The sequence below is a fragment of the Drosophila obscura genome, unplaced genomic scaffold (genome assembly GCF_018151105.1).
Source record: "Drosophila obscura isolate BZ-5 IFL unplaced genomic scaffold, ASM1815110v1 contig_14, whole genome shotgun sequence".
In the NCBI taxonomy this organism is placed as follows: Eukaryota; Metazoa; Arthropoda; class Insecta; order Diptera; family Drosophilidae; genus Drosophila; species Drosophila obscura.
Window position 1 is genome coordinate 776545 of NW_024542724.1, and position 12379 is coordinate 788923.

A 12379-nucleotide genomic window follows, 5' to 3' on the forward strand; every position below is an offset into this window, starting at 1 on the left:
TAGTTAAAGCGTGCGAGAGAAAATGTAGTAGATACTTACTTACGGGGGAGTGAAAGCGTTTAGCCTTAATTAATTGAATTGTATTTTTGTATAAACCACATTTATAAGAATCTTACACTACATACACACACACACATCCTGGCAGGATCCTAGAATACATTATGATAATAGGTTTTTTTGCATTTCCCGTTTTGCCGTAGTCATTCTTTAATTAAGTCGTCTCCTCTTAAGACATTAATTCTTAGATGAAAAAATACTTTTGCTAAATTGAATTATTATATTTTGAAAAAAAAAAAAAACTTTAAATGAAAGATTAAATTTTTTGGAACTCTCTTTTTTCTTTAGCTATACAAAAATACTTAGTTAAATTAGCTTAAACATTTAATAATAATTATAATCGAAAGATGTATCAAATTAATTCCATAAAAAATAAAAAAATATAAATATAAAAACAACAAAAATTATGAAAAATAAAAAAAATTGTGTGTTTTCTTTTATGGCAAAGAGTTGCGAAGAGAGGGAAAGAAGTAACCTTTGTAAATTTGATTTTTCAAAGTTAACTCCTATAAAACAAGGCATACATACATCCACATACTTAAATGCATAATTACTTTCTATGCCTAAACATGGATTTTCTACAAGGTGGATCGTGTGTGCAGACTTGGGCGGCAGCTTGTTTAACGCGCAGTAAAAGCAAATTCGTAGCTCCTAAACTTAATAATAAACAGATATTATAGCCTTAACGTAATTTCGAACTGAAGGTTTTGTCTATGGTTGTCTGTTCTCAATTATCAAAATTGTAGATATTGTTCATATTCCATAAATAAAATGTCCTTTCCTATGCCACATATTTGATAGGCAATTCCTGCGAATAATCCCCCTTCATGGGTGTAACATGTCAATAGCTAAAACGAATCATAAGCCAAACCTATGCTCTATCTATACATATTTTCGTATGATCCTCTGACTCTTTAAAACGGGTCATTCACTTTTCACCCTCTGATGCTCTTTAGACTACAAAATAAACCCAAACTAAGCCATCGATCAACTGGCAAATGGATTCTCATCAAACTTCTCACTCAATGCCTTGGGGACTTCGTAGCGTCCCACGGGATCGCGATAAATGGGATTCTCCTGGCGCACCCAATTGGCCCGCTCCTTCTCGAAGCGGGCATACTCGCGGGCGTCCTTGGCCCGGATGCACCATAGGATGAGAAATAGCAGCAGCAGGCCAATGAGTAGAGTGAAACCAGAAATGAAACCAAACAGGGCCACATAGTCGAGGGGCTCACAGTTCGTGGCCTGGATCGAGAGATAGTTGGCGTGATCGATCACCTGATAGCCAAAGTAGCTGTCACACTGTATGCCATGCTTGTTAACGATCCGCACCAGGCAGCGGACATCCGCCTCCAGCTCGGCCACAAAGGAGTAGGTGAAGTGCTCCTGGCTGTCGAGGCTCGTGCAGATCTCACTCAGATTGTCGCACGCCCCCATGCCCTGCCGCTGCTCGATCAGGCAGGTGACACAGGGCTCATAGAACAGACACAGTTTGTTGTCCTTTTCGGGATCGATCTCGCAGAACTTCCCCAGGAACGGCTCATCGCAGCTGCACTCGCCACAGTCGCAAGTGCCGCGCTGGGAGCACACCTCGCCCGTGGGTCCCAGACAGGCGTCTGTGTCCTCATTGCAATTGCAACGTGTGCCCGACCATCCGTCCTTGCAGACGCACTTGCCACAGTAGCAGTCGGCTCGCTGCTCATCGCAGTCCAGGCACTCCCGGCACTCGCAGAAGTCTCCTGTGTAGCCGGGATCACAGCTGCAGCTGCCGCAATCGCACTCCCCGTGATTGGAGCAAACCAGGGGGGAACGGCTCTCATCTGGCTGGGGTTGGCGGCACCGCAGCAGCAACGCCTCGTTGGTGGTGACATTCGTGGCGTCCGTGGGGCATGTGCAGTAGGTGCCCGTCCAGCCCTCGTCACAGGTGCACATGCCGCAGTGCAGGTAGCCCTGATTCTCGCACTGAAAGCGTCCTTCCTCGCTCTCGGGCTCGGCCTCCTCTTGGCAGGGGCACGGTCGCTGCAGCTCCACATCCAGGTCCATGTACTCATTGAGTGAGGTCTCCTCCACGCGGATTTTATGCGTCTAACAGGGGGGAAAGTATTACAGAACTTAAGCGAGGGTTTCTATGGCCAGTTCACTTACATAAACCCCATTTGAGGGATACTCCTTGAGTGTGACATCCACATAGAACTCGAGCTCCTTGCCCAGGCTCAGACTGTTGCAGTAGTTCCGTTTCCTCAGCTTGGGAAATTGTCCAGCACAATCCGTGTAGTACTCCAACTGGATAAAGTCCGGACTGTTGTCATCGAACTGAGTGCGCTTGATCAGGCTCTCGTAGCTGTAAAATCCAAAAGAAAATGTTAAATCCTTTTAAAGAGCTTCCCTTTGCCAACCTTTTCTTGATCAGTTCCAATATATTCGATGAGTCTGCACTGAGTATATCCACATAGCTGATCTCCTTCATCAGCGCACTCAACTCCCGATATGTGCTGACCACTTCCTTCGTTACGGCGAATATCACATTGATCTTACGCCTCAAGAGCTCTCGATAGATCTCTTCCAACGACGGATAATCATACTCCAGGGAACCCGTGTATTCCCCTGCGCCATTCAGATGGCACTGACGATCATTTCGCTCAATGATGCCCGCCAGGAGGCCATCGCCAGCAAAGTGCATAAACCCATCGGTGACGAGGATCACCACTTTACGGGCCTGCTGCTGCCAACCGATCTCCTTGGGGCAGACAATCACCTGCATCAGGGCATCCAGTCCGCCCTCAAGATTATCCAGGTTCCCGGTGATCTTACTGCCAGCCACTGCGTCCGTAAATGCTTGAATATCTTCGGTTAGGGAGAGCTGATGCCGATACCCATAGGTGGGCTCACACACGGCACCCACGGGGGCACATGGATTCTCCTTGAGTTGTGGCTGTATCATTGGCATCGTCGGCTTGTCCGCGAATGACCCGAATCCCAAACGATAGTTGTCTGTGAGGTTGCGCAGTGTTTGGGTTAGTTGGGTGCCCAATTCCTCGAGGGTTTCCTTGTCATCGCGCATCGTCCAGGTCAGGTCCATGAGGACATAAAGGTCGAGTGGATTGTTGCGTGCCGTTCGATACCGCAGCTTGAGGCGTTGCGTGTTCCCTAGGGGGCAGGGGTTAAAGATTATTATATGTAAGTGGCCCTCTGGTTTATGAGCTGTTTTACGAGCTGCCACATCTGCATAAATACGCCTAAGACAGAAGGCAGGCGGCTGAAGGGGCTTGGGTCTGCTCTAGATTCCCTTTCATTACCACTTGGACCTGGTCAACACCCCTGGGATAAATGGTTGGTTGTCTTCCTTGTAATCCTTAAGCGTGTAATTTCATACCTGGAACCTTAATTGAAGCTCTCACATAAATGTATTTTTGAACTTCAGACTTCAATCGAACTCAAAAATAAACGCATTTAATGGCTTTTCAATTGATCACTGGCCAGCTGGTTTTCTTTTGTGTGCCATAATGGGGGACCACAATCCTTTAAACGGTGCACTCAAGCACCCTAATTGAAATGCAAATGGAGGCTATTTTAAAATACCTCACGAGCTTTTTTATTTCTTTGGGTTATCCTTCCTTTCTTAATTATATTTAAAACCCCTTAAAAGTGAGAACTCACTTAAATTGGTCCAAGATTCTTGGGCTTAAAGAGAAGCACAGTGTTGGGTTTTGGTACGAATTGGGAATCATACAAATCGAATAGGATTTGCCATCAGCTGCCAAGACGTAAATTGGTTACCGGCTAAGAATTCAAACACCAACCGAGAGGCGGTGCTGCATAACGCCCCATAGGAGATTCCATTCTTAACCATACAAATGAGAATAAAACTAAAAAAAGAACACTTAGATTTCCATTCTCTACCATCCTTTATCGTTAGTTCAGAACTACATTTAGGAGCTCCCAATATTTCGATGCGATGCCGCATGATCGATGAGGCACTGGGGGAGAGCAAACGCAATCAAACCGAAGGGATTGAAGCTACCTTTAAGCCCTCGGACCCCTCTGTGTTTAGCATGGCGGGATAAAATTACAAGAAGGCCTCGAAGAAATAGGACCCCGCGAACAAAGCGGTTCGCAAACAAAGCTGATCTATATAGACTGGCCTAAATGTATTGTTTGGGTACTTGTTAAACCTACCACCCTTCCACAGTGAAGGTGAGAAATTCTGTATTAATACTTGAGCAATAACATTTTTTTTCATTTTTTCCCTTCTGGATTGCCCTCATAACTATTTCTTTTTGAAAGGTTCTTACATATATGGGTATTTTTGGCTATGATAACATCTAGAACTTAGAGCATTTATTCTGCAAATCAGGTGATTCGGATACAGAGATCTGTGCAATATTTCAGTTCCATAATTTGTAAGAATGGCCATGATTCCATTCCCAAAACTAGCGTATAAATATGTATCGATATTCGAGTATTTTAGAAAGAATTCTTATAGGCATTTAATTAGTTTTAGAAAATTGAAAAATAAATCAAAGTTTCTTGAATAGGAACATACATTACAATTCGGCATTGGAATAATTTATATACCCTTTATTTTAATACCCCAAGACTCAGATTTGCAGTCCCATGATAAACCCTATCTAAATGGGATTTTACTTATCCTAGACTTAGCGCCTCTTATGCCACTCGACAAACTAGACGGTTCAGTGAACCCAGCAAAAGAGTATTGTAGAACATAGGGAGAGAACTAGCAATAGAGAGAGTGAGAGTAAATGAGGGAGAGTTACAGCGAGGGAGAGGAAAAGAGAGAGAGAGAGAGAGGGGTATTCCCACGCCTAATGCACGTACACAAACACCCCGTACAGAGTACAGAGATGTGACAACCACAAAATGCTGATAAGCGAAACAAAATGTTAAAAATGATGTGGAACAAATCGGAAAAGCAAACACAGCCTAACGAATGAGAAGGTGCAAGCAGAAGAGTGACACAATTGATAGAGCCATAAAGAAGGGAGCTACCAAAACACAACAGCGGAGAACGGTTCCATTTGATAAATTATTGGATAAGATAACACCCCATTGGTACACACACACACGCACACACACACACTCGTTCATCCATACCTTTGACCAGCTTGAGGTATGCCCGCTGCGGCGTCACCTGAACCGCTTGATCATCGTTCGTCTGATAGTCCTTGAGGGGACGCTCCTGCAATAGATCCAGCACCGGCTGATTCTCGTAGATCTCATTTTCGCTGCAGTTGAAATTGAGGAGTTGGGAGCGCGTCAAACAGCGCCAGCGCACCTCATAGGTCTGTCATAGAGGGAAAGTGAAAAAGAGAGTGAGAATAAGTGCTTAGAGTAATTCTTGCATTTCGGAATTAATATTGTCTGCAAATAATAATTTTAATAACCCATCAAATAATATCCCCTCTATGGTAGGGCATGCAATTGATCGCATAGGAATGTGAAAATTGTGAAAATTGACAATAAGTGAATGACATCATTTGAATAAAATTAAACAAGTGAAGGAAGATAATGAATGGTAAAAGCTAATGATTCATATCGTACTAGTATCCATAGAATATCCATAAACACCTACATACATATGATTGCAAAGATCGGTATTTACTAAATGCATAAAAAATACAAATAAATATAAATTAAGATGGTTTTTTTTTAATTAAAAAACTCATTTCGTTTATTTTGCATACTTTAATAATTTTATAATTTGTACTCAGTATGTACATATGTATGTATTTATCAGAATTAATGGATTGTAAAGAAAAATGTACGGCCTTTCATTTGATTTTTAATTTGTATCCACAGTAGCTAACATCTGATATGAAGGGCTAAAATGTGTGCGAGAGCTCTACAAATATTTCAAATATTTGAATTTCGTGCTGGTGTATGGTTTATAATGACTAAAATGGTATTTAAGTTGAATAAAGATACGAGATAACCAATCAATAATGCGGAAGCCACAAGAAACAATTCAATGGGGCTTGCTTTGTGCCTTCAGACACGAAATCAGCTGTTTTATTTCGGTTGAATTGGTTATTGCCAGTCGCGAGTAAAGGTGAAAGAACGATGAGAACAGCATTAAAACTTCAAAATTTGATCCGTAAATATAAAACTTTTTATGATCCACACAACCAATAAATATTTCTCTCAGTGTAGGGGTTAGATCTATGTTGAGTTGAGGGGCTGGGTGTTAAATGACTCTCACCTTGTCCGTACACCAGGCACAGTCCAGATGGGCCCCCAGGCATCTCTCACAGCTGTCCGCGTGCCTGCATTGCTCATCTAGCCAGCGAGCACAGAGAGAGTAAAGAGTGTGTGTGCAGGAGAGAGTTATGTAACGGTAACGAACCAATGGAAACAGCTGTGATCTCCGCGAGCATCAAAGAGAGCGTCATCGCCACGAGCAGCAACGCCAACAAAAATACACCTTGACCGCTGACTAACGGCATATTTCCATGTGTGTTTTTTTTTCTTGTTTTCTCACTTAATTAAAATTTCGCGCAAATTTTCCAAATTGAAAACAACCGTTCGGCGACAAAAGCAAATCGCAACTAATATTTTTTTTCCATACGAAAAGCTCTCTCGTATGCTCAGTTTTTTCAGTGGAGCTTCTACTATTATCTTATCGTGTGTGTGAGCGAGTGGGGTAGAGGGGTGGTGGAGCGTAGAGGGAGTGAATGTGACAAATTATTAAATATATCAGAAAATGGCACACAAAGAGTAAAGGCGATTAGAAGAGAACTCATTTTCACCTGTCAAAAAGGGGAGGTCGTTCTCATTTTATCGGTTAAGCATTATTTAAGAGAGCAAATGCACATACATAAAGCTTAGGGATCCATCAGGTACAGTGATTGGAAAAAGAAGAAGAAGACAAATAGGGTTTGTCCTTTACTTCCTCTCATTGCGGCATTATCTATCAAACATCAGAAGTTTTTTCTATAGTTTATTGGCCGCCTTTAACAAATCTATGCGAAATGTGCTAACTCGGAAATATTTATTATTATTAACGGTATTTATATAGTATATTTCTTTTACTTAAAAAAAGTAAAAAACAAAACTTTTTCAATGATTTAAAAAAAAATAAACCTAAGATTAAGTTTAAAGTCAATTTTTACAGTTCCAAAATATCCATTTTATATGCTTTATATTATCTTTATATATAAAAATGGAGAGATAAAAATGTATAGTGCATCATCACGTGAGAACGACTGGACATGTTTTTTTTCGACTAATGCCCTCGGACGAATATGCACAATTCATTTACGCCAAGACGAATGCTTCTATCTTCGCTTGCTTTTGGTGAACATTAGAGGGCCCGAAATCCTTCGCTTCCTTGCGTACTGTGGATGGTGTGCTGTGCCCCACTTTTCGGGATGCTTTCCACGTTTGAATTTGCTCGAAAACGATTCACATTGGGACTCAACGCTCGCCGATGTTTCTGCGATGGGGCGAGACAACGTTCACCGGGTCCGCTAGTTTATTTATATTCTTATATTTAGTATTATAAGGTGCAAAATTGTCTGTCAACAAAAGATGACAAAGCTTTTTTGCGGGACTAGGAAGCATCCAGTCCTTAATACATATATCTGTACTTCTCCTCCTCCACGAGGAGAGATGGAAATCTAAAGAATTCCTGAGACACTTGGAGACAGCACGGAATAGACTCTGGAAGAATCATCGGCCATGTTCGAACTGAATGCGTGTCAGTAGACCGGAAACCCTGTACTGCCCGAGCAATGACAATTTCTTTGGCCTGTCTGTCAAGTAGAGTCGGCCGAAGAAACACCTCTTTAATGCCATCAAATCGCTATGAATTTTAATTGCGTTAAATTTGTCTTTAACTCCAAAGATTTGATGTTCTATAAATACCAATTTGAGCGAAGGATTTTTGACTACTAGTTTTAAAACATTGCATAAAACCCCAAACATTATTTATTCCCATAAGTCAAAGCAATCCGTTGATACGAGTCAAATTTCTTTGATTTCTCCATCACACTACTCGTATCTTATTTTTACTCATTCGGTCCGTGATTGTGTTTCGAATCGTACACAAATATTACATGTATTAGTTTCGTAATATTTTCAATCTCTGAGAAACTGTATTATTTATAGCGTTTTTTTTAAGTTTCATAATGGAACTTGCTCGAAATTCTACTGGTCGTGCCGTTTCGCAGTTTTCTAAGGTAAAAAATCAGAATGGTCAGCTTATTTTTCAAGCCATATTGGACCTGAACAAACTGTGCACCTACTCAGATATTGTAGAACAGCTGCTCATTCGCCTGTCGGTGAGTTTCAATATATGAGAGTTGGGATCTATCATTTTATTTTACTATTTTGCAGCGTACTAGTTTTAAGCCAAACGTTTTGCATGCCATTGCGTATATCCTGAAGAGTGCAGTGCGCTTTGGATTTATCCAGAAGTTGAATGGCGGCTACTGTATCCTGTTCACACCAGTCTCAGAGTTTGAGTCCCCGGAAAAGGTTGTCTTCAAGCCTCGGCCCATGCCTGTTCGCACCATTGCTGTGCCAGATCCTGACAATAAAACTCAAGAAGAGGAGGCCTTGAGCGTGCAGAAGGTCATTCGAGCATCGTGGTATCCAACAAAAATGAATTAAGTATCACTAAAAACGGAAAATTCTCAATAATAAAACGATTTTAAAGTTTCGCGCGCTTCGTTTTCGCATCAACTAGCTTTTTGTCAGCCATAATACTCGTAAATACTGCAACAGAAATACCCTCGCAGATGTTTAGCTTCTAATTGAATGTTAGAAAGATCAACCAGTTTTGTATTTAAATTCAATATGACACTAGCGGAGCGGTCACACTGTCTAGTCTTTTAATGCGCTTACGTTTTGTACACCCAAGGTAGAATTATGTAGAGGTGCAGTCGAAAGAGGGAACTTAATATGTTATAGAATTAGAATTATGGAATTAGAATTATAGAATTGAGGATATGTTTGCAATTTCAGGCTCTAATGAATGCAGACACTAGTCAGTGTCTGTTTTAAAGCTATCTCAACGAAATAAGAAGAATAGTTAAAAAATATTTGAATAAAAGAAAAAGTTATTATAAATGCTTCGAAGCAGCTTGAAAAACTAAATTTTAATAATATTTAGAGGAAATAGGGTAAAAAGATGTCCCACACTACTGTTTGACAAGCAACAAGTGTTCAAATGATGTAACATTTCATATCAACTTACGTTTTATGTTTAAACCTTATTTACTAACAAGTCCCATCAAAAGAATTGAACCAATCTCCTAGAAAATTGATTCGTCTATCTGAGAAAACTATATTTTCAGTGCTAAGAGTCCTAGCTAGTTAGTAATCTTTAATCGAAGATCAAAAGTCGAGGAATATGATTTCCAGCCAACAAAAAGAACGTTAGCCCACTGTCAACCATGTGGTATTGAAATACCCCCACGAAAAATATTGAACTTTATTAATTTTAGCGCAGCTCTGGTTAAAGATGGAAAATGAAAGGATGGAGCTACAAGGACAATTTATAAACAGTAATATTTTCCACGGCTTAGCTTAAGTTGTTCTCACCGGTTTTAATAGCTGGGGGCTTAAGTGGGCTAAGTTTGTTATTCCTTGGTATATTTGCGGTATTTTATGAACATGAGAAGGTGTATTTTGGTATATTTCTGAGGTATTTTTGGGCTCATAATTCAAACGCAATAATGAGTTGGTATGTTAGGCAATGGGGTGGATTTTACCTTGGGCTTGTAATTTCCCTTGGCTGTTTTGCCTGTTGACCATACCCTCTTTTTTCGCAGACATTTCCCAAATTTCCCAGCGGGAAATTTTCGCTCTTCAAAAAGGCACAAAATTTTTTTCTCGGCCGCGGCAGCACGCAACGCGCGTATTTGGGTAGTTTAACTTTTTAACTAAAAACGAAGTTTGGAAGTGAATATTCCCAGCGCCGCCGGTTGCGTCTCTCGAAACTTTCGTCGGTTCGCGCGTTTGTGTTTTGTTTATATTTTAGACGCGTACAAAAAAACGTATCGTCAATCCGGTTGGGAAACCCCCAACATAAATGTTTATTAAATAATATTAATAATTACAAGAAATTGAGAAGAATCATCTTGTTTGTGCGTGTGTGCTTGTGTGTGGCATCTATTTACGGTGAGTGTAAGAGAGAGAGAGGTAAAGAGTAATTGCAAAGGCAAAGTGCGGCAAAGAAGTTGTAAGGTGAAGAAAAGTCATTAATAAAAGGAAAGCAATACCAAAAGAAGTGCAAATACAAAATACATCATGTAATGTAACAACAAAGAGAAAATGTAACAACAAAGGGGGATATAAAACAGCAGAAATTACAACAAATATCAAATGCTACAATAAAATATACAACAACAAAATAAAAAGCAAACACAAAAAAAGGAGACGAAAAACGGCTACGGCGACGCCGACAACGACGCGCAGCGAAAAGGAATTTTTTTGTGTACAACGTCTGCCGCGCCGCTTGTTGTTGTTTTTGTTGGTGTTTTTCCTAGCGCTGGACTTTGGATGCTGCGCTGCTTCTATTAGCTGTGGACTGCGACGCCTTGTCTGTTATTAGCTCTGCCGGCGGCGACTGCTGCTGCTGCTATTAGCTCTAGAATGCGACGCTGCTGCTCCTACTAACTTCGACTGCGACGCTGAGACCTCTGCTACCGCTGTCTGCTACTCCAGCTACTGCCTCTGCCAGCTTTGACTTCTATCCTATCAGGATTTTTGTACCTGCCTTGACTTGGCTTTTGTTCAACATTGTTTCTGTACGTGTGTGTGTGTGTGTGTGTACAAGTGTCTGTGCTGTGTGTAAGAAAGCGAAAAGAGAAACAAAAACAATTGCTGAAAGTGAAAAAGTTTAATTTACTAAACAAGCGACGTTGGCAGAGGGCAGATGGCCTGACAGCGCTGTCGCCCACACTCTCACTCTCAGGCGGGTCTCACCCGGATTTAAGGTGTCCGAGAGCCACCCACTCCACTCACACTCCTAAATACGCAGCGTTGTGCGTGTGTGTGTGTGTGTTTTGCCTATTTTTTGGCCATTTCCATTGCACACGCTGTTTCGTGTTGGATTATTGGATTATAACGGGAACAGGCACAACGACACGGAGAGGAGTACTAAAGCGGATATGAGAGGCAGTCTTAGTCCTTGGAATAAAAGCAAGAGAGTGAGAAAAGGGGAGACGGACGTCCCGCAATTAAAAGGAAGAGCGGAGGTGTACAGGTGTTTTTAGGCAGCTCAAAGAGCGCTAATTGAGGAGCAGTGTGCTGGCAAGGAGAAAAGGAGACAGCGAATGCTGTAAACGAGAGTCGCCAAGCAGAAAGGAACGAAACGGTAAGTTCACGAAATTTCATAATTAAAACAAAAATAATCAACGGTGGGAATGCCTCCACCCCAACAAATTTCATAATTAAAAGTATCTTCAACTGCTTATTCCTTCGCCCGGTTGTCTCCCTCTCTCTTTCTTTTGCACATTGAGACCATTTATTCTAATGACGCTTTTTGGCCGATTCTAATCTGCTGCACATAAATTTCTGGCCCCAACTTTGGGTGATTTATGGCCTGTCGATGGTCGTCGTCGTCGCCAGATCCGAAAGCCAGGCCCCAGACCTCAGACACACAGATCCCAAAGAGAGAGAGAGAGACCCCCGCCCCGGCCACAGCAGGACAGACTGGTGCCACGCCGTCGGTCGGTCGTCGTCCCTGAGCTAATGTACGCGTCTCTTCAGATGCCGCGGATTAGATAAAAATTCTCAATTTATGCGTTGCGCCAGTTGCCAATTGCATGCCCCCCATGCCCCACCAAAAATGGACTGAAACAAAATATAAGAAAGAAAGGCAGAAACTTTTGATACACTTGTGGATGATTTCTTTAAGATATTCTTCCAAATGTGTTGTAAATGGGTGAAATTATGAAGAAATATATAAAACTGTGGATAAATCCAATAAAAAAGAAGAAAAAAAGACAAGAATGAAAGGAATAAACTTTGAATGATCGATTCTTTAAGATACAATTATCTGTTTTTGATTAATTACAAAGAGGGAACACATACAACTGCAGATTGTTGTGTTTCTATTGAACATAAAACATTTTTCTCACAGAGATTGGTTTTTCTTTTTCTATTTTTCATGTGTTATAAATGGTAAACTTTTTTCCAATAATCGCCATACCCTCTCTTTAAGAGTATCACGAATAAAAAAAAAAAACTTGTCGCCAAATACTGGGAAATGGCATAGATATAGTGCCTGCCTCCTTTCTCCCTACTCCTACTCCCTCCTCCTACTCCAAAGTCCAGTTACCAAAGTCCAGGTCTTAGT

General features: G+C 41.2%; 2 protein-coding genes across 2 annotated transcripts; one reads left to right on the forward strand and one right to left on the reverse strand.

Annotated features, from left to right (window-relative positions):
• Nucleotides 1–472: 472 nt before the first annotated feature.
• LOC111075463 (integrin beta-nu) lies at nt 473–6608 on the reverse strand. The gene is made up of 6 exons (XM_022368755.2): nt 6419–6608; nt 6275–6351; nt 5170–5359; nt 2454–3204; nt 2203–2398; nt 473–2142 (listed from the first exon to the last, which is right to left on the reverse strand). The coding sequence occupies exons 1-6, from the start codon at nt 6516–6518 to the stop codon at nt 1045–1047; spliced, it is 2412 nt and encodes an 803-aa protein (XP_022224447.2). The 5' UTR covers nt 6519–6608; the 3' UTR covers nt 473–1044.
• A 1474-nt stretch (nt 6609–8082) lies between these two features.
• Nucleotides 8083–8734, forward strand: LOC111079769. The gene is made up of 2 exons (XM_022375054.2): nt 8083–8354; nt 8410–8734. The coding sequence occupies exons 1-2, from the start codon at nt 8202–8204 to the stop codon at nt 8683–8685; spliced, it is 429 nt and encodes a 142-aa protein (XP_022230746.2). The 5' UTR covers nt 8083–8201; the 3' UTR covers nt 8686–8734.
• Nucleotides 8735–12379: the final 3645 nt, after the last annotated feature.

What these genes read in the sequence shown, in the direction of transcription:
- LOC111075463 (XM_022368755.2), bottom strand. Translation starts at nt 6,518, where the DNA reads ATGCCGTTAGTCAGCGGTCAAGGTGTATTTTTGTTGGCGTTGCTGCTC. An exon ending in GTGCCTGGTGTACGGACAAG is followed by an intron (nt 5,360 to 6,274) that starts GTGAGAGTCATT and finishes CCTCTATGACAG; the next exon opens with ACCTATGAGGTGCGCTGGCG. An exon ending in ATACCTCAAGCTGGTCAAAG is followed by an intron (nt 3,205 to 5,169) that starts GTATGGATGAAC and finishes CCTGCCCCCTAG; the next exon opens with GGAACACGCAACGCCTCAAG.
- LOC111079769 (XM_022375054.2), top strand. Translation starts at nt 8,202, where the DNA reads ATGGAACTTGCTCGAAATTCTACTGGTCGTGCCGTTTCGCAGTTTTCT. An exon ending in AGCTGCTCATTCGCCTGTCG is followed by an intron (nt 8,355 to 8,409) that starts GTGAGTTTCAAT and finishes ACTATTTTGCAG; the next exon opens with CGTACTAGTTTTAAGCCAAA.